We start from the raw sequence: 18994 nt of genomic DNA on the forward strand, positions 1-18994 counted from the left end.
TCTCTCTCCTCTCTCGGGGGAAGCGCAGCAGCACTTACCTGTCTTCATCTGCCATCCATAATGCTGGGGAGGTGGCCACATGCATGCCCCTTGCCATATGAGCTTGAGGGCCTCTCCTTCCGACCAACGTTTGTCCTTGGTTTCCTCTGAGCCACTAGCTATCTTGGTGCAAAAGCCCTGTCCTTGCTCCAACTAATCCCCGGGGGGGATGGGGGGGAGTAAGGGGAGCAGCTTCCTGCCCCACTGGTCCTGGGCTCAACTAAAGATGGAGGCCTTAGTCCAGATGGCATCAGGGGGTTCTTCCTTTCAATTGTAAATCATGGCTGCCTCCAGTCCCAGAGTCCAGCAGAAAAACACAGCTAAGAAAGAGCCCCCGCGCTTTGCCTAATACCTTTAAAGTGAGGGTGGTAGGTTCCAGAAGTGAGGCATATCTGGCTTATCCTGGGGTAACACATCACCTCTCTGCCCCTGTCCTAACCCTTCTGCCCAGCCTGCTGGGACATTTCTAAATGGCATCACCCAGGAGTCACTTTCCACATCAGCTTTGGGGGCCTCAGCTCCGTCCCTCACTGACATACCTTCCAGGGCCTTTTACACCAAATCTTCAGAGGGAGCCCTCTTGGGGGTTGGCACCAGAAGTCTGTGCTCCCTCCTTTGTTTAGTGGGTTTGGGCTGGCTCATCCCTGGCACAGAGGGATAGCTGATTGATAGATGCAGACCCTTCATCCCCATCTCCCTCCTCCTCAGGAGCCAAGTCAAGTACTGTTAATTGCTCCCTTTGTTTGGGGAGGCCTTTGTTCCTGCCCCTGGCGAGACATGTAATTAACTTAGCACAGCAAGGTGACACAAGGTCTAGGCTCTGATGCTTTGTTGAACCAGAGAAATATGACGTTCCTGGATGACCCATTAGCTGTACAGCTATCTATTTGGAACTTGCGGAATTGATTTCACTGAACAGGTTACACCCCAATTCATTATATCACTGGTCTATGTAAGCCAAAGAAAAATGAAGCTGCACTCTAAAGCAGCCCTCCGCATAGGTGTGTGATGGACACTCTATGATACACCTATGGGGAGGACTGCCTTTGAGTGCCTTAGAGTGCACTTCAGACAAGACTGTGAATCACACACTGACTTTACTTAAGAGTGTACACTAACATTATGAGGCCTGCCCAGATCAATATCCAATCCTGCAAAGTACCCTCTGCGCCAGACTACCTGTGCACATTTACCAGGCTATGCAAGACAGGAGTCTCCCACGCAAAGCCCTCACATGTGTGCACACATGTTCACTTTTAACCAGCCAAGTGCCCCTTACCCCTGATGCCTCACAACAGCCTTATCTTAAATGGTAGACACTGGTGGCAATAATGCACAGTCCTATTACAGGTCTTCAAAAATCAAAAAATCCAGGCGGATTTGATGGGCAGCATTGATTTCCTCACTGATATATATCCTGGGATACTACATAGAGAAATGTGTGGACAATGTACTGGTGCTTAAATTGAGATCTCTGTTTGATCAAGAGATTGTGTTATGACTTGAGGCTAAAAATGAAATGGTTGTTTGGATGAGGTTAAATAGAAGCCAAGTAGCATGGTTTTGAACCATCTGCAGCTTGATGAGTGCCAAACTAGGAAACCCAGTGCACAAACTGCTACAATTTTCTAGATTTCAAAGCTGTTCCTCTAGCACTTCTAAGCTCGCAGGGAAATTAAGGGCATTTTTACAGGTTAGTCTCATTATGACATATCTTTCAGTAAATGTTTCCAACAATTATTATTTATTTTAAATGATAATGCGTTACGAGTGCTTCACCATCCCACCAGTTTCTTATTTTCCGACAAGTGCGATTTATTTACATTTGTTTGCCCCTTTGCCACTCTATTGGGTACTGTGGAACTCCATTCTCCTTTCCTCTTAGAATACGACAGGCTCTCTGCCTACTAGAAAATACATGTTGGTCCACACGAAAGAAGCAAATCCATATCATGCTTACAGCAGATCCCACAGACAAATTCACAAGTAATAAATCCAAATGGAAATTATTTGAGCATTCATTTATCTTGAAAGTCTGGCACAGGTCCAACTATTATTGACACAGATTGTCAACCCCTGCTTTAAAAGGAGAACTCAATTCACCTACAGATATTGTTTACTGAGAATATCCGGGAATTTTGTATTTACATTTCTTTCTGAGGTACAAACACTGAAAATTCTTGCTAAAGAAACAAGGTAAACTCTAGGTTGCCAATTGAATCAAGAGGAAAAAAATAAACCTTTTTTTGTTCATCTTGTTTTGTAGATGTTTATGAGCCGAACCCAGGGGCACCGAATGCTCTAAGAATAGACCGAAATGTGGGTGATGTCTTCAATATCTTAGGAAAAGAAAAATTCTATCTTCTGTGAGTACCAACCAAAAGATATATAAGCACATTCTTCCTGATATACCTGAGTAACTTAATTAAGAATCTGTATGTCTATATTGCCTTTCTTTTCTGAAAGTAAACCAGTTAGGTGTTGCACAACAAGCCAGAGCAAAACTTGAGATGATGGTGGAAGACAGGGAAAGACTACTTTAGTTGAGGCAATACCCACCAGTTTATCTACTGGACCTCACAGTACACCAGAACTTGCGTCTTGTAACTTTGTCCAGTTCCACTTTGACTTTGCAAATTGCACCAGCAAGTGATAAAGGTTTTTATTTTTTTCTTAACAGTTAATGATAAGACATACAAGTGTACAGGATTACACACTAGGCATCTTCAAATGGTTTATAACTGGGAGAGCTCACAATAGAGGCAACCTCAGCAAGTTGTGGGTGTTGTTATAGAACGAGCCTTCAAACTGCACACAACATACATTCAAAAAATGACACAAGGGTGCATTACGCTCAGCGTTTATCTTTACCCCATCACATTGACAGCCTTCACAGTGACAGAGCACTAGATCGATATAGCTTTTGCACAGACTACCATGATGTCAAGATAACTGTATCAGTCCAAGTCATAGGACTAGAGTTAGAAGAGCAGGTCATCTAGGTCAAGGTCAAGGCATATTGAGATGAGAAATGCAAAAATAATATTGATGGACAGAATTCAGAACAATGTCATACATTCACCCCAGTACAGAGATCTGGGCCTAAATCCATCGTTGTTTTGCTCCCCATGCCGTTCCAGTTTGGACCCAGCCATATGCAAATCAGTCTTGACCCTGTGCCCAATGGGAGCAGTCCAGCCCGAACTGCCAGGCCAGGTCCTCCCTGGACTGAAAACAAGCATCCTAGGACCGGTTTCGGGGTTTCACCCCTCTTCAGCCAGGATAGCTTGATTCCAGTGGCATAGAGAGCACGGGACTCACATCTGAGCATACCCGTCCCACTCGGGGTGACAAATGCAAAAAGATTGAGATGAGAGCCATGTTGAAATGAAGGTATAGTTGATGAGCAGTCATTGTAGGTATTACATCTCGTTTTACTGTTTGCCCAATTTGAACTCTGAGCTAGTCCTGTGCTAGAAGATTGCAAAATATGTTTGGCTGATGTTAGTCCGTTTCTATTCAGAAAAATAGGCCATAATTCATTCTTGATCTGAAATAAAACAGCTTTAGTGATATTATATTGCATAAACCTAATGCTTGAAACTCTTTAAGTAGGGGATGTTGATAGAGTTTTTGATGCACTAGCAAAGTAATATTTTGCCATGCCCTTTCCGCTTGCATTCTGGTATCTACTAAGAAGGAAGAGATTGCGGATTGCCTAATATTGCCTTCTTTGGAAGAACTTTCCAGTGTAGTTGCTCACCACTGATGCTGGATGCGCAGTTTTTGTGGGTTTCTGCCTCTCCCAGAATAACAGAGATGGGCTAAAAAGCTGAGCAACCAAAGTTTGGTTTCAAACAGTTACTTATAACCTACTGTACAAGCATGTAAGCCATTATCCTAGCTTTAAACACAGAGCCATGCTTGATTGGATGCTGTTACTGAGGATGTGGTTGTCCATTCTATAAATATTTTTTATAGTTGTGCCAAGTGATAGAGTGTCTAGGATAAGAATGTGTAAACAAGACTAAAAAGCGATACATGGTTCCATCAAAGAAAAGTGGAAGGGACTTTATATTAAATCAATATTAAGTATGAAGAAGCATTAGGACTGCTTAATGGATCAATGGAAATGATATACAACCAATGCATTGAAACACATCAATAATTTATAGTATTGAGGGCTTTGGAGGCAGAGTAGGCTACTGCAAATACTACATCCGAATCACTTTTTCCCATTCCCCTTAGATCAAGCAAGTGGGTTTCAGTGTTAGCCTCCTTTATCACTCTCAATGGATTACTGTTACAACTGCTGCATCTATCTTGTTTCTTTAATTTATTTTATGTCCTTTGTCTTTCTTCATGTCAATACTTTATCTTCTGTTCGACAAGATTTTCGATCTGGCTATTCTAATGAGTCGGCACATCTTTCACTGATCAATACTCTACTTCATGCACATCACAGTGAGCAATCTTCTATCCTTATTCTCATCAATCTCTTTGCTGCTTTTGACATGGTGGATCAATCAATTCTTCTGCATTCCTGTTCTAAATTAGGGGTATTTGGCACTATTCCTATATTGTCCCATCTTATCTCACCAATCGCTCCTTCTTACTTTCATGGAAAGGAGTGGTATCCTCTTCCTACCCTGTTCTTTATAGTGTACCCTAAGGCTCTATGCTAAGACAACTACTGTTTTTATCCTGTTTTCCTCCTCAGTTATGAATCTCAGAATCATTGACTCATCATTGACTTTATCATAACAATTTTCGTCAGTGGTCAGGAACTATCACTTGCACCTTTTTCACACCTGAAAAATAAAATCTTTATCTTTATTTTATTTTCCATTTCTTAAACAGCTTTGTCAAAATGTTTTTTTCTATCAGCAACTCTAGTTCTTTCTCTTTTGATAGTTTTCCTTAGCATCTCCTTATTTCGCCTTATTCTATTAAAAACTTTTGCATCTGCCCCCTCTTTCCTCTTGACTATCACACACATATTTCTCCATATCGGATTCACTTTCGGTAAGATCCAATCACTACTTACTTGCATTCTGTTATATTTGTTTTGTTTTCTAATGTTTACATGCACTTCCTCTGCCTTATCTATGTAAATTGATTTATTTAGATAACTCTTCTCTTTGTCTTTGATCTGGTTCACAATTTCTTTTCTCTGTTTCCTGCCCTCCTTGTGCTTCTTTTGTTCCTCCACACTCTATGGTCCACACTTCAGTATTAATCGCCCTATCTCTGTCGCGTTGTTACTCTTGGCGGATGGGTTGACCGCCACAATGGTGATGAATATCCAATTTTGGGATTTATATTTCGGCAGACGAGATGTCAGTCACTGTTGTGACGAGTAACCCATCCCCCAAGATCTAAATCAGGCCTTATAAAAGAAACGTGTCCTACCTGTAGTAGAATGAGGACGTCTTGTCGTCCTTTTAGAAACTTGTAGCATTACTTTTTTACCATACCATTCATTGATATTGGCATGTGATGCACCTTGGATCAAAGTTCTATATTACATTACTAAATAAACATATAATTAGTATTTATAAAGCCTCTCACACAGTAGAGGATATCTATTTTTCCTCACAGGTGTTATCCAAATAATTGAGTGTACTGTTTTCTAGGCATGCTTTTTAATTGTTTATGACAAATGGCCTGAAAAAAGCAGGAGAAATTATTAATTATTAAATGTGTTGACAATTCTGTAATGTTGCAGACTCTGTGTTAAGAGATTACATATCTATACTGTACAAGATGGCACAGGCAAGGAAATAGTGCACAGATGTTGCTGTGTGTACATGTCTCATGGTATCCCCACAACCACATTGACACTTTTCATGTGCACTTGTTACTGGTGCTTTTGGTGTTATAGGAGAAAACATTTGGGATTTTGTTGCATTTTTTGTCTGTAAATGAAATGTTTTTCATAAATATGAATGAAGGATATTTCGATAACTATTTTCATGTACCACTGGGTCTACAAACCCTTCTCATTTTTAGAAGTAACCAATTGTTTGTCAGTTTCAATTCCCGCCTAGAACTGAACAGTGAGTAAGGCAGAAGGTATTGAACTCAACTCGCTGGCCAATGCCCAGCACCACTTCAGTCTTGAAAGGCCACATGACCACAGTTTTTGGGTTGTGGATGAAAAAGTAAGGTGCACACAAAATGCAACTCTGTTGAGGTGACCTAAATGAGACAGCACCAAGTAACTACTTCAATGAATGTTTATTAGGGACTGTCCAAGTGAGGTAAAAGTTTTCTTAAAGACCGGTGTTGGGTGGCAGAATTTGTATTAGATTTTAGGTTCGTACATTCTCTGAGGTAAATTTGGTTGAAAATACTTATCAATTATGGAATTTTAGGAGCGCATCTGGAAACTTTCTACTATAAAAATACGTTTCGATTCTTTTATTAGTATAATCTTTGATTGCAAACTGATCACCTTTAAATCTTCCATCAAGGCAACAGGGTTGGAGGAGGTTAAAAATATTCCTGAATCCCCTTTTCAAACTAATAGGAGGTAATGTGTCTGTTCTTCGATCATGGACAGTAGGATCCTTTCCATTGATTTCCCGCTGCACCCTAAGTAATCGTTTGAGTGCTTGGAAATGACAGTCAAGTTTTCCATAAAGCTTTCTGCATAGCCAGGTAATATTCTGTTGAATCTTTATGTGTATTGCTTATGATTTTTTGTATTTGTGGAGATGATGGCAAAAATCAATAACAATCAATAGAAATCAATAACATTGTGTTACAAAACATATTTGATGGCATAGACTGAAGTACCAGATTCTTAATTGTGATCGCACAGATATACCCAAAAAATAAATTCTGCTACTAGGTTTAATCGAACGTTTACCTTTATTAAAGATCACAGGTAAAGTCTGATGTACCTGTTTAGAAAGGAAATCGTAGGAATGAACTAACAAAAATATCCCTTCACATAAGTGCAGATTTAGAACTCTTACCTACAGTGCACAGTGTACAATTCTGCATAGAGGAGGGGGAAGACCTGAGCTACAATTGTTTATTCAATTTATTTTATCCACAGAGGAAGCTGCACTACCCCAACAAGTTTCTATCCTCTTCTGGCCCTGGAAAGTCATTCATTTCAGCTCATCTATGGCAGAACTGGCTTTAGCTCTTGTGGCTACCAGGACAGCAATCTCTTTTTGCCCCCCCCCCTCAAAGACCTTCTTCTCCACGGATTCCCTTACTACCACCCTCCAGTAGTGCCACTCATTGCTCTTTGTTCTTTGTCCCCTCTCTCGCATGCATTTCAGTTGCATTCAAGTGCTACTCATACTAGTTTAGTGTGTCACAGTACTTTACATCACACACACATAATACGCGTGTAAATCAGTCTATAGGAAATGTTCCATAAAACTACGAGGTTTCAAAATGTAGGAAACACGTCATCCATACTAGTGGGCATATTTTAAGAGTGTTTAGTCTAGAGACGCAAACTCTGGATTTGAAACATACCACAGTGGTTGTAGTTGGCTTTACTGATATAAATGTATTTCTACTCAAGCAAACCCTTTTTAGCAACACTAGGATAATGAAAGACTGGGAAAAGAAATATACTGCTTTAACCTAAACCATGCTGTTTGCATGCAGCTCTTTGACTCTAGTTCCAGCTATCCACATAAAACACAGTTTTGTGATCTGCATGGTGTTTTTGCAGCAGGCATATTAACCCTTTATGATGAGTCAAAACTACCACTAGACAAAACTCCTATTCTTCTGTAGCAGGAACATTAATCACTAGAGTTAGCTTTACACTTTTATTGTTGCCTGAAAATAGCTCCACATGAAATGAACTCTGCAGCAGGTACTTTAAAGCCCATCAGTTATTTCCAAACACAGCGGGCCCGATTCACAGAATTAACTTAAGACAAAATCCTAAACTTACTACTTTTGGTATTCACAGAATGCACTTACTACTTTTGGTATTCACAGAATGCACTTACTACTTTTGGTATTCACAGAATGGATTTACGACTACTAACTTTACGTCTGCACTCGGGCCGGAAATTCCGGCCCGGAGGCGGAGCTTCCGGCCTGGAGGTGGGGTTTCCGGGCCGGAGGCGGAGCTTCCGGCCCGGAGGTGGAGATTTTGGCCATGGCTAAATCTCCGCCACTGGACGGAATCCCCACCTCCGGGCCGGAAGCCCCGCCTCCGAAGCCCCGCCTCCGGGCCGGAATCCCCGCCTCCGGGCCGGAAGCTCCGCCTCCGGGCCGGAATTTCCGGCCCGAGTGCGGACGTAAAGTTAGTAGTCGTAAATCCATTCTGTGAATACAAAAAGTAGTAAGTGCATTCTGTGAATACCAAAAGTAGTAAGTGCATTCTGTGAATACCAAAAGTAGTAAGTTTAGGATTTTGTCTTAAGTTAATTCTATGAATCGGGCCCTGCGCCTCCAAGATCAGCGCCAGGTGCAGCTGCTCCACTTGCACCTCTCTAAAGCCAGCCCTAATTGCTGGAGTAACTGTCTGGCCATTTTCATGGTGGGAAATGATAAGAGAGAAGTTTGCAAATGGTCGCAAATGCACATGTTTGTGGGCATTTAAAAACCTACAAGGTTAACCACTCCTTTTGATGATCCCCTTCCTCCCTCTGTTGCACTAAGCCTCTTCCTGCATATTTGCATCCAGTTGAAACATACAATTATGCAAGAGTAAATGCCTTTAGCTCTTTTTGGTCACCTTTGTGAATGCCAAAGAGTGGTAAATCCTGCCATTTCCATTCTTAAACTTGATTTATGAGCACGTGACGTTTGGAATTGGGCCCTAAGTATATAGGTATCTCACCTCTCCTACAGTAGATGACCAATATGTACATAACCAGCCATTTGGACTCTAGAAGGCCACGTGGTTATTTATGTCATGCCATGGGCAACAAAAACAGAAAATGACTTCCAAACATTAGTCACCTGGGTTCTTCTTTCATTGTGTTCATCTGCTATTGGGCCAGTTCCTCCAGCTCTCATCTACTTTATTAACAGTTTGCTCTTTGTGTTTTTTTAGGGAGGGGGGGCCTTAATATTGCACATTAATATGTTTCACTTCACAGTACAGTAGACGTTGATGGCTTTCTTATATACTTCCCTCGCTGTAGCTTTCAATGTTAACTATCAGCTATCTCTAGTGCATCATTATACCTAAAATATACCAACTTCTTCTCACTTGTGAGCCACAGATAGTTTGACACATGCCTGTGATTGCTGAACCTCTTTGAGAGACGAGGAGACTGTAGTTATTATGGCGGATTCACTTTTTTACTACATTATTCCCACCACCAAGCATTTATTTGCTTTCCACCGCATACATTCACTACTTCTTCACATGATTGCAAGTCATTCTCTGTAACACGCCACTGCTTTTTGTTTTGTTAGTTCACTCTCTTTGAGGTTGAGAGCCTTTCCAAAATACCTTCTCTAGGACTTTCTTTAAAAACAGCTTGTAAATGATTAGGGAAATTCCACCAAAAGGCTCATGTTGCTCTTAGAACTGACCTTGGCTATTAGTGAGGTGCTGTATTGAAGCATTTGGTACTGATTGGTTTCAAAGTTCAACGCTATGCATCATCGATTGAATCATCCTTTTTACAGGTTCATGGGCGTTTGATGGTGAGAATACTTTACCCTGCGGGGCCTTCGTGTTCTGATTTATGTTTGCTTTGTTTAGATTTTGATCACAGCTTGATTCTATTTCAGGGGCTTTATTATGTTTTCCGAGTATCTTCAAAAGTGCTCTTACGCGAAGCAAGTGGAGCGTGCCAAAGATTTCACTGAACTTGCACAGAAGTGCTCTACAGGCACCAAGACTTCGGATTGTAGAAAATCAGCGGTATGATACATCATCATTTTCTTTCTAATTCTTTTGGGACTTTGCAGTTGATTTGCTGCTGGTTGTGATTGCTAGACTTGCACTGACAGCCTATTTTCTTGCAGCGGCTGATTGGCTATTATGTACCATTTTCAGTGCATGTCATACTATAAAGGTTCTGATGAGTTATTTTGAATTCAAAACAAAGAAATCCATTACCATGGAATATGTGTTAAAAAACCTCTAATCATGCATTGGAGGAGAAGGAGGTAAACTGTGGGGCAGATTTACAAGCCCCCTGCGCCACCACTACGTCACTTTTCGTGACGTACTGGTGGCGCAGGGAGCTCCTCCATATTTACAAGGAGAGGAAAAGCCACCCTGCGTGACCTTTCCTCTCCTCGTAAATATGGCCCCTTCACATGCAGCACTGTGTGTGGAAGGGGGGTTCCATGGGTGTTGCTGTGGGTGTTCCCACGCAACACCCATGGAACAAGACACATCTCCAGATTTACGAGAAATCGTAAATCTGGAGATGCGTGTGAATGCGACGCCACCCTAGAGGTGGCGTAGCGAGGCGCAACGAGGAGAAATGTTTTCATTCCTCCTTGTTTTTTCCTCTTTCAATGCGTGCTGCATTCTACAGCACGCATTGAAAGAGAAAAAAGCCTCCTGTGATTGTTTTTGTGCAGGAAGGTGTCCTTTCCTGCACAAAAACAATCTCCCCACGACGCAGGCTGCAGCTTGTGCGCCAGCGCAGGGGAAGCACAGAGATGCGACATATTCTTGAAAGTATGTCGCATCTCTGTGCTTTCCAAACTAACGCAGCACGGTGCAGCAAAATGACTTGCTGCACCGTGCTGCGTTACTTTGTTGTAAATCTGTCCCTGAGTCTCATTTAGCGATTCCTAGTGGGTTGCAAATCGACCTAGCCCCGAATATTATTAAGGTAGGTTCCAATTATCGATCTATTAGGAATCGCTAAACTCACAGGGATGGTGGCCTGTGTAGTCAACAGACCACCATGTCTGTGATTGCGTTTAAATAAAGCAATATATATATTTTTTTAAATGCAGCCCGTTTTCCTTAAATGAAAATGGTTTGAGTTTCAAAAAGAAAAATGAAACGTTTTCTTTTTATTTTATTAAGAGCAGACTATGGTCCATGGGACCACAGCAAATCGGTAACCGCATACTTGGAGTAGGTGGAAAAATGCGAATGTTTAGTGACCGCATTTCGGTCGCTAAACATTCTTACATTCCACTGCGATTCGGTATTAGGAAGGGACACCCTAAACACACCCCTTCCTAATACCGAATCGATATGTACTCACAATTCAAAAAACTGCAATTCAGCAACATGTTTCCGAATCCCAATTTTGAAACGAACATACCAAAATACATTTTTCTGGTAGCAAACGGACCAATTCTGTGAATCGGGCCGTTTGTTATCGAAAAAAATGCTTGACACATCTACCCCTTAGTGATTAAATTGGCATGGCTTGATTGAGTCCTCTGATTAAACTAAATAAGATATCAAAGTTAGCTGTCAAGAAGCACGCTGACATTGTTTGCTGTTTGTAGGTTTTATCACTGCTTCAGTCGGTTGTATGTCCTTGGCCATTGCAATAGCGTCCTTGGTACCACTGTGGCCAACTTATATGCTAGCCGATTTTTGTAACCTTGTTAACACACTATTTCATTATTTTAAGTGACAAGGTCGTGAGATTGTGATGCCCAACGTTCTGTTAGTACTATAGAAACCCCACAGTGACCAAAAATATCCAGTTGTATTTCCTCCATGGAGTTAGTTGAGTTGAGGAAGTGCACAGGAATTTTGTACGTCGTGGGTGGGTCCATGGTTAGTGCAAAGTTTAACCAGCTATACAGTATTTCACCATTCACAGTGGAATTGCATCTACGATCTAGTTATCTTTCTTCCTGCTGACACTGATGTTGTTCATAGTATGGGGGATGCTGCTGTAAAGCCAAATTGTTAATTTATAATCTGGTCCAATGTTTTGCGCTGAGCACACCGTTGACAGAGAGATATTTTTGATATGGCATTTACTAAATAGTTGGCAAACTCTGTGTTGGGATGGAAGGGTCCTCTGCATGGTAAAAGATGTGTACCCCTGCCCTGAGTGCCCAACTGTACTGTTGTCTGAATCCTTAATCCTTATTTTTGTTGTCAAATGAAAACAAAAATCATATGCGTGCTCCATGACAGACTTGCCTCTCGGAATGCGGTCTTGTTGAACCAGGAGGGGCACGCAAAGAGCTACCCTCATATTGGTGCAGGGCTACCTTCTTCACCAAAGAATAAGTAGCATGAGCGTGGAGGTGTCAGAATACTGTGTATTGATCAGTATGAGTCAAAAGGTATTTTTTACCCAGTGTTACTGCAGTGAGGACTAGAGGCTCACTCACCCTTTTAAAGTACTGCTGGTGTGCACTTAACTCACCTTTCTCCTTCATCATGAACATGTAGAGTGTTGTGCAGCGCAGGAGTAGTGACCCTGCATTGGATGCATGTGTGCCTGGGAAGGGTACAGTACAGGGATGGAGCAGTGCTGTGCAGTGTATGTATGCCTGTAAGCAATACAGTACATGAGTGATGTAGTGCTGTGCAGTTTGTGCACCATGAAAGCATGTGCCAAGTGTATGTGTGATTGCAAGAAATGCAATACATGTAGGGTGAAGTGTTTTGCAGCGCATACATAGTGAGTGTGAGATAGTGGGTTACTGGTTCAGGGGGTGACACCCTACAGAAGCATCAATAATAATTCTTGTTAGGATGAAACACAAGCAAAACCCAAATTACCTTGTGCTTAACTTGTAGATCGGCACAAAAGGAGTTAGGCTTAACAAAGAGGCACTGTATAAAGTATTTATGCAGCACTTAAAACAGTAATATATTGCAAACATGACACAAGTAATATCCCACACCGATTTGGGAAAATAGAGCAAATGGTAATACATTATTTGACACCAAAATGACGAAAATCTAATCAGTAGAACCGGAGTTATGAAATGTTAAGGGTTTTGAAAAAAATATAGTGTTAAGAAGCAAAATCACGAACTGCTGTTATCTTGTCGCGGTGGTCCAGGTCCAAATCACAAGTTCAGGCCGACAGCGATGGAGCATGGGCTGGATACAGGACTGAGTTCAGTCTGCTGAGAAAGTACCTTGTGGCCTGTGTAGTCCTTGCATCAATCTGTGTGAGCCAGCGTCAAGGAGTCGTCGACGAGGAGCTGCAGTGCAAGATCCGGCATTGAGATATGTCACGCAGTGGCGGAGTCAAGGAAGCCATCGACGGGAGCTTGCATGGACTTGTGCTGGGATACGTTGGCAGTGAGAATGAGGTGTGTCATGATGGATCAGTGTTTGCGTCGAGCTGCGTCTCCATCAAAGAAGCCTCTGGGCTTGTGAGGTCTAGTGCTACAATGCATCAGCATCAAGGACAAGATGCTCCACTCTGGGCCGGTGACAGTTGTGAGCTGTGTCACGCTGCATCAAGATGTGAGCAGTTGCATCGGCATCAAAGGAGCCTCTTATGTTCCTTCGGCTTTGAACAGGGGACGAGCAGACTGACCTTTTGATATTTCTCAGAGTCCTGGGTTCACAAGGCAGGCTGGGTCCAGCAGGAAAGCTCACTGCAGGAGAAGAATCCTGGTGCCGCAATAGCAGGCCTTGGGCAGCAAAGCAGTCCTTGTTCAGCAAAGTAGAGCTTGGTCAGCAGGGCGGATTTCACAGCTGGCAGTCCTTCTTCATGGCAGCGTCCACTGGTCTGGAAGTGATCTGAAGAGTTGGGTCTGAGGGTCCACTGTTTACACCTAGTGCCCACTTTGAAGTAGGAGAAGCTTATAGAGTCCCCTTCCCCTACAGAGTTGTTTGGAATTTTTTCCTCCATGCCCCGGCCCAAGCTTATCTGGGGACACAAAAGACTAGTGGGAAACCCTTTATGACTGTGTTGAGGCTCAGTCCTTGTGATGTGCAAGTGTGGTAGGTGACCGCTCCCCCCTCATCTTGATAGAGATAGACTATCTTGCCAGCACCTATTCTCTCCTTCGTTCACTTTCTGGGAGCAATACACAAAGGCCAACTGCCAGCTACACCTAGTCATGTGACGCTGGATACAGGCTGCAGTGCCAAATGGTTAGAACGAGAAAATGCCTAGGTTGGCAGGGTATGCAAAGACGTGGGTCCCTTGCTCACTTTGCCACTGGATTCAGGCTAGCCTGGCTGATGATGGGTGTTACCCCGAAACCAGTCCTAGGAAGCTTGTTTCCGGTCCAGGGAAGGCACTGCTTGGCAGTTCGGGCTGGACTGTTCCCATGAGGCACAGGGTCAGACTGATTTGCATATGGCTGGGTCTGAACTGGGGTGGCGGAGTGAGCTAAAGACGATGATGGATTCAACCCAAATCTGCGACTGGGGGTGAGTGTCTGAAAAGTTTCAGCGCTCTATCCATCATCTCCTTGTACTTGCTTTGTTCGCCCTAGGTTGGCAAGGTATGCCCAGATGTGGGTCCCTTGCTCATTTTGCCACTGGATTCAAGCTAGTCTGGCTGATGAGGGGTGTTTCCCTAAAACCGGGCCCAGGGTGCTTGTTTCTGGTCCAGGTAAGACCTGGCTTGGCAGTTCCAACTGGACTGTTACCATGAGTACCCAAGTCAAGACTGATTTGCATATGGCTGGGTGTGAACTGGAGTGGCGGAGTCAGCTAAAGAACGATGATGGATTCAACCTAGATCTGTGAATAGATGAGCGTCTGAAAAGTTTCAGTGCTCCGTCCAGCATCTCCTTGTGTTAACTTTCTAAAAGTGCCATTTTCACAATTGTGATTTAAAGTCCAACTTTACCATTAAAGAGAGTTTAAAATTACATGTTTTAGAGACCAAACTCAACTTTCCTACCTGCTCCCAATCGAAAGTTATTGCTTATTAAATGTAATAAGGTAACCTAATGTTATCCTATGAGATAGACAGGCCTTGCAGTACCGAAAAACCAATCTAAGAGAGTTTCACTACAAGGACATGTAAAAGTTAAAAGTACATGTCCAAACTGTTAAATACACTGCACCCTGCCCTATGGTCTGTTAAGGGTCTACCCTAGGGGTGACTTATAAACTTTAAAAAAGAAAGTTTGGATAGGCAAAAGGGTTATTTTGGTCGACAAGGCAGTTTAAAACAGCACACATAGACCTCAGTGGCAGGCCTGAAACATGTTTAAAAGGCTACTTAAATGGGTGGCACATTCAGTGCTGCAGGCCAACTAGGAGCATTTAATTTACAGGCCCTGGGTACCTGTAGTCCCACTTTTCTAGGAATATATAGGTAAATTAAATGTGCAAATTGGGTGTAAGCCAATGTTACTATTTTTAAAAGGAGCAAGCGCAAGCACTTTAGTACTCCTTAGCAGTGGTAAAGTGCACAGAGTCATAACAGCCAACAACAATGGGTTCACAAAACAGGAGGAGTGAAGGCAAAAAGGCTGGGGGTGACCCTGCAGAAAGGGCCAAATCCAACTGTGAGTGTATGTGCTGACAGTGTGCGCGTTTGCATATAGTACACCATGGTACAATACAGAAAAGCTACAGTACTGAACAGTGTGCATAGACTGAGTGTGTGTGCTGAATGTATGCGTGTCTGTAATGGTACATTCCATGGCTGTAACAGTACTGGACAGTAAGTGTGCGGTTGGAGTGTAAATGGATTTTCAACTACAAAACTATCAAAAACGGGCTGAACTCTTTTGATGAATGAAATGCTTGTACATAACACCAACTGTCATCGTATATATACACTGGGGACGGTAAAGCCTCTAAGAAAATACCCTGTGCTTATCAGCTTGGTATTGGTGGTCTCGTGGTCAATTAACCATGCGATACTGTATTTATACTTGTATATTCTGCCTGTATTGAAGATCACCACACTGTACAGTACCATATTACTGCTAGATACCATGCACTAAAACTGACACTACAACATAGCGCCAATGCTAGCCAAGCACACCCTCGTATTGTGCTTTTGTGGGCATTCCGATATATGCCCTCATCGTGTGCCCGCTAATATCCACAACATGGCACCTCTTAACAACATAACCCTCCCTGCTACATCTACTGGCAGATAACATCACTAAAACCGCACTGATTAATTCATAGTGTTTTCCCACACGCATGCGCCTGCGATACAGCCACAGCACATAACCCTGCCCGGACGACAGCATCTCCATCAACGCATGCGACAACTTCAGCCATTATGTGCAAGTCAAACGAGATCGTCACTACTTAAACCCCTCCCTCCACACTTCCTGTTCCGCCACCACAGACGCATTGGCTGCAGCGCACCTACCAGGATGGTGTTTAAATCGCCCCGTACTCCATGAATTAGTAAGTGACTCTCTAACCTTTCACCTTCTCTCTGAAGTGGTGGCATGATCTCACACCCGATTCTGATCCCTTGATTTTCCCCACTGACAGGTTTCGGAACCGGCCAAGCTACTTAACCTGTGAGTATAGCGCTCGAAATTCCTAAGGTCCCTGCAGGCTTCACTAACGCTAACTGATAGAACCTGCAACCTTTTAATCCTTTGATCTTTTAATTCACCTTGCCTCCCATATCACACACTCATTACTCCAAATTGATCCACGTCCAGGATTTTAGCACGGATTGTGAGTACCTAGGCGCAATCGATTAACTAACTAATTTTCCCTATATACGCTCTAACTGTTGTGTATGATTTTCCCTCACTAGTATTCGAGTGCAGTACTGGAATTAACGAGGACTATTTACTGGCCTAGAGGAGAGCGCCTTCAATTCTCTCAAGTATGAACTCTTACCCCATCAGTTTTTACATCTTCATTTCAGAGTAGGCATACGCTTAATATCCTCACTCCCACCCGTGCAGCTCAGACTGCGTTCCATGCCCAGCGGACGGTAGGAACTGACCTTGATCTCTTCCTGGGCGAGACAATCCAAATGTAAGCGGTTCATGCACCAACCCTCCATTTCCCTAGCAATGGATAGACTACACAGCCCATTAACTCTGTCTTTTGTCCGCAGCCTGAATCTCAGTCTGCCCACAGAGCTCACGCTAGGTGGTAGTAGCATCACCGTGACGCCTTTTGGAGATCACCCCGTTGATCCAGACAATTTGAACATCTCAAGTAAGAAACACGCTTAGCAACCTTCCAATGCCCCAGCAATGCACTTCCTATACAGGCCCACTGATTATGTCCTCTGCTCGCAGCTCGATTCAATGTACGCTCATAGAACGCCTGCTGCCTGACTGGAAGCAGCACCGCCGTGTAACCATTTCGGACGTTACACGAGTGATTTACCACTCTGCCGCCCCTCATACACCACTGTATACACTACATGGGCTCTGACTTACGCGCTCTCTTTCTCCCCTATCAGCAGAATCTACATTACATCCCCACGCATGAGGCTGAACGACACCGCTTAAGTGACTAAGGTTCAACTGCCCCCCTATTGAGAGTAAGTTCCCCACACTGAGCCCCTTTGCTCATACTCGTTTATTGATTCAAATTTAATAAATTGAATTAAAACCCTGCGCCTCCCACGCCCATTCACCACCCCCACTTTCCCAAGGTCCCCCATGCTGTTACATAAATTGCACTGATCATAATGTCATAGAGTGTGCGTAACAATTGTTTTTTATTACAATACCACTGGGAGCACCAAGTCAATGCATAACACATTATTGTTTCTATCTTCGATCAACTAGGATCGTGGGACTTCCGAGATTACTGGAACCCGTTTATATTTGGTTCTATCTGTGGAGCACAAGTCATATTTGTACTTGAAGCTCTGGCCATCCACAACTACCTTATTCTAAGACAATTACCATCATATATCTTTTGGGGATTTTGGAACCTAAAAATTTCTATGCATGTGGGACTCTGACACATGGCTTGGTGCATGCTTGTTGCCATAAAGATTTGAATTTGCCTTGAAGTTCCTGCGTGGAACGAAACGCGTTGGCTGAGTTTCCTTAAAGAAAATAAAGAGAATACCTAAAGATACTTATCTGATTTGGACGTCTTTTGACTGGTGCACCTTCCTTTTTGTTCTTCACATATGGTAATCCTACCTTGCTCTAATTCAGTTTCAGATTGCTCACCCCGTCGACCCTTACAACAGGAACCCCTTCCATTGTACATATTCATGTGGAGTTCCTTTTTTGTTGTCAATGTGATGTAATGTTTTTAGTTTACCCTCACTCTGATACAATACGCACTTTTTCACTTTTGTGAGCACCTGACAATACTTTGAAGTACCAATGCAAACCAATGGAAAAGAAACCATATATGTTTCCCTACAATCTTGCTCCCTTAACGATTAATTGTCTAGTTTAAATTGATTGTGCATTGCCCCCCTGGGTTTTTTGCTCTGGACCTATTGAGGCCAACCCTGAACTATTGTTCTCTTCAAACACAGTGCATGTACACTGAGCATAAGTGTGCCTGCAATAGTACATTACATGGAGAGTCACCCTGGGTTCTATTTTGGGAAGCCAAGGCCTGCCTGCTGAAAAGAATAGGAGTAGAGGAATCCTTCCACCCCAAACAGATTTTTATTTATTTGTAGTTTTATATAGCGCTAACTAGACCCGGAGGTATCAGAGCGCTTTACACAGATGTGGACATAATAGTTATATTAGTTACATATGAGTAGATCCAAATAAATAGGAAAGGGTGGAATACACAACAACAAACAGTTGGCCAGTGATGGATAATATATAAAAGAAAAGTAGCAATGAAGCGATTATAGGAGAACAAAAAACAAAAAACACAAATACAGGAAACAGTGGACAAAAAGGGTGGTGGGGGAAGGGGAAGAAGAATTGAGCCTGTAGCTGGAATTAATTCAAGTCCCGCATACCTGCTACTAAAAAAGGTTAATAACAGGAGCCCCTTTCAAGACATGTAGGCCAATCCTAAGATGTCGGCGAGGTTCAGCGATGGGGGAGTCCGCCTTGAGGCGCAAATCAGGCTGCTGGACCGAAACAAAGGCAAGCTGCATGCGACGTTCTCACACACGATCACCACCCCTGAGATGTGTTGTATGATGTGTTGTATATTGCT

General features: G+C 42.9%; 1 protein-coding gene across 2 annotated transcripts in view; it reads left to right on the forward strand.

Annotated features, from left to right (window-relative positions):
- The window catches only part of LOC146866404 (serum albumin-like), a 462125-nt gene that overhangs the window by 69401 nt on the left and 373730 nt on the right, over nt 1-18994 (forward strand). For both annotated transcript variants that reach the window (XM_085636474.1, XM_085636475.1), the window contains exons 2-3: nt 2306-2405; nt 9772-9904. In XM_085636474.1, the coding sequence (XP_085492600.1) occupies nt 2306-2405; nt 9772-9904 (233 nt within the window). The remainder of the gene's footprint in view (nt 1-2305; nt 2406-9771; nt 9905-18994) is intronic.

The sequence above is a fragment of the Triturus cristatus genome, chromosome 2_1 (assembly GCF_964204655.1).
Source record: "Triturus cristatus chromosome 2_1, aTriCri1.1, whole genome shotgun sequence".
NCBI lineage: Eukaryota > Metazoa > Chordata > Amphibia > Caudata > Salamandridae > Triturus > Triturus cristatus.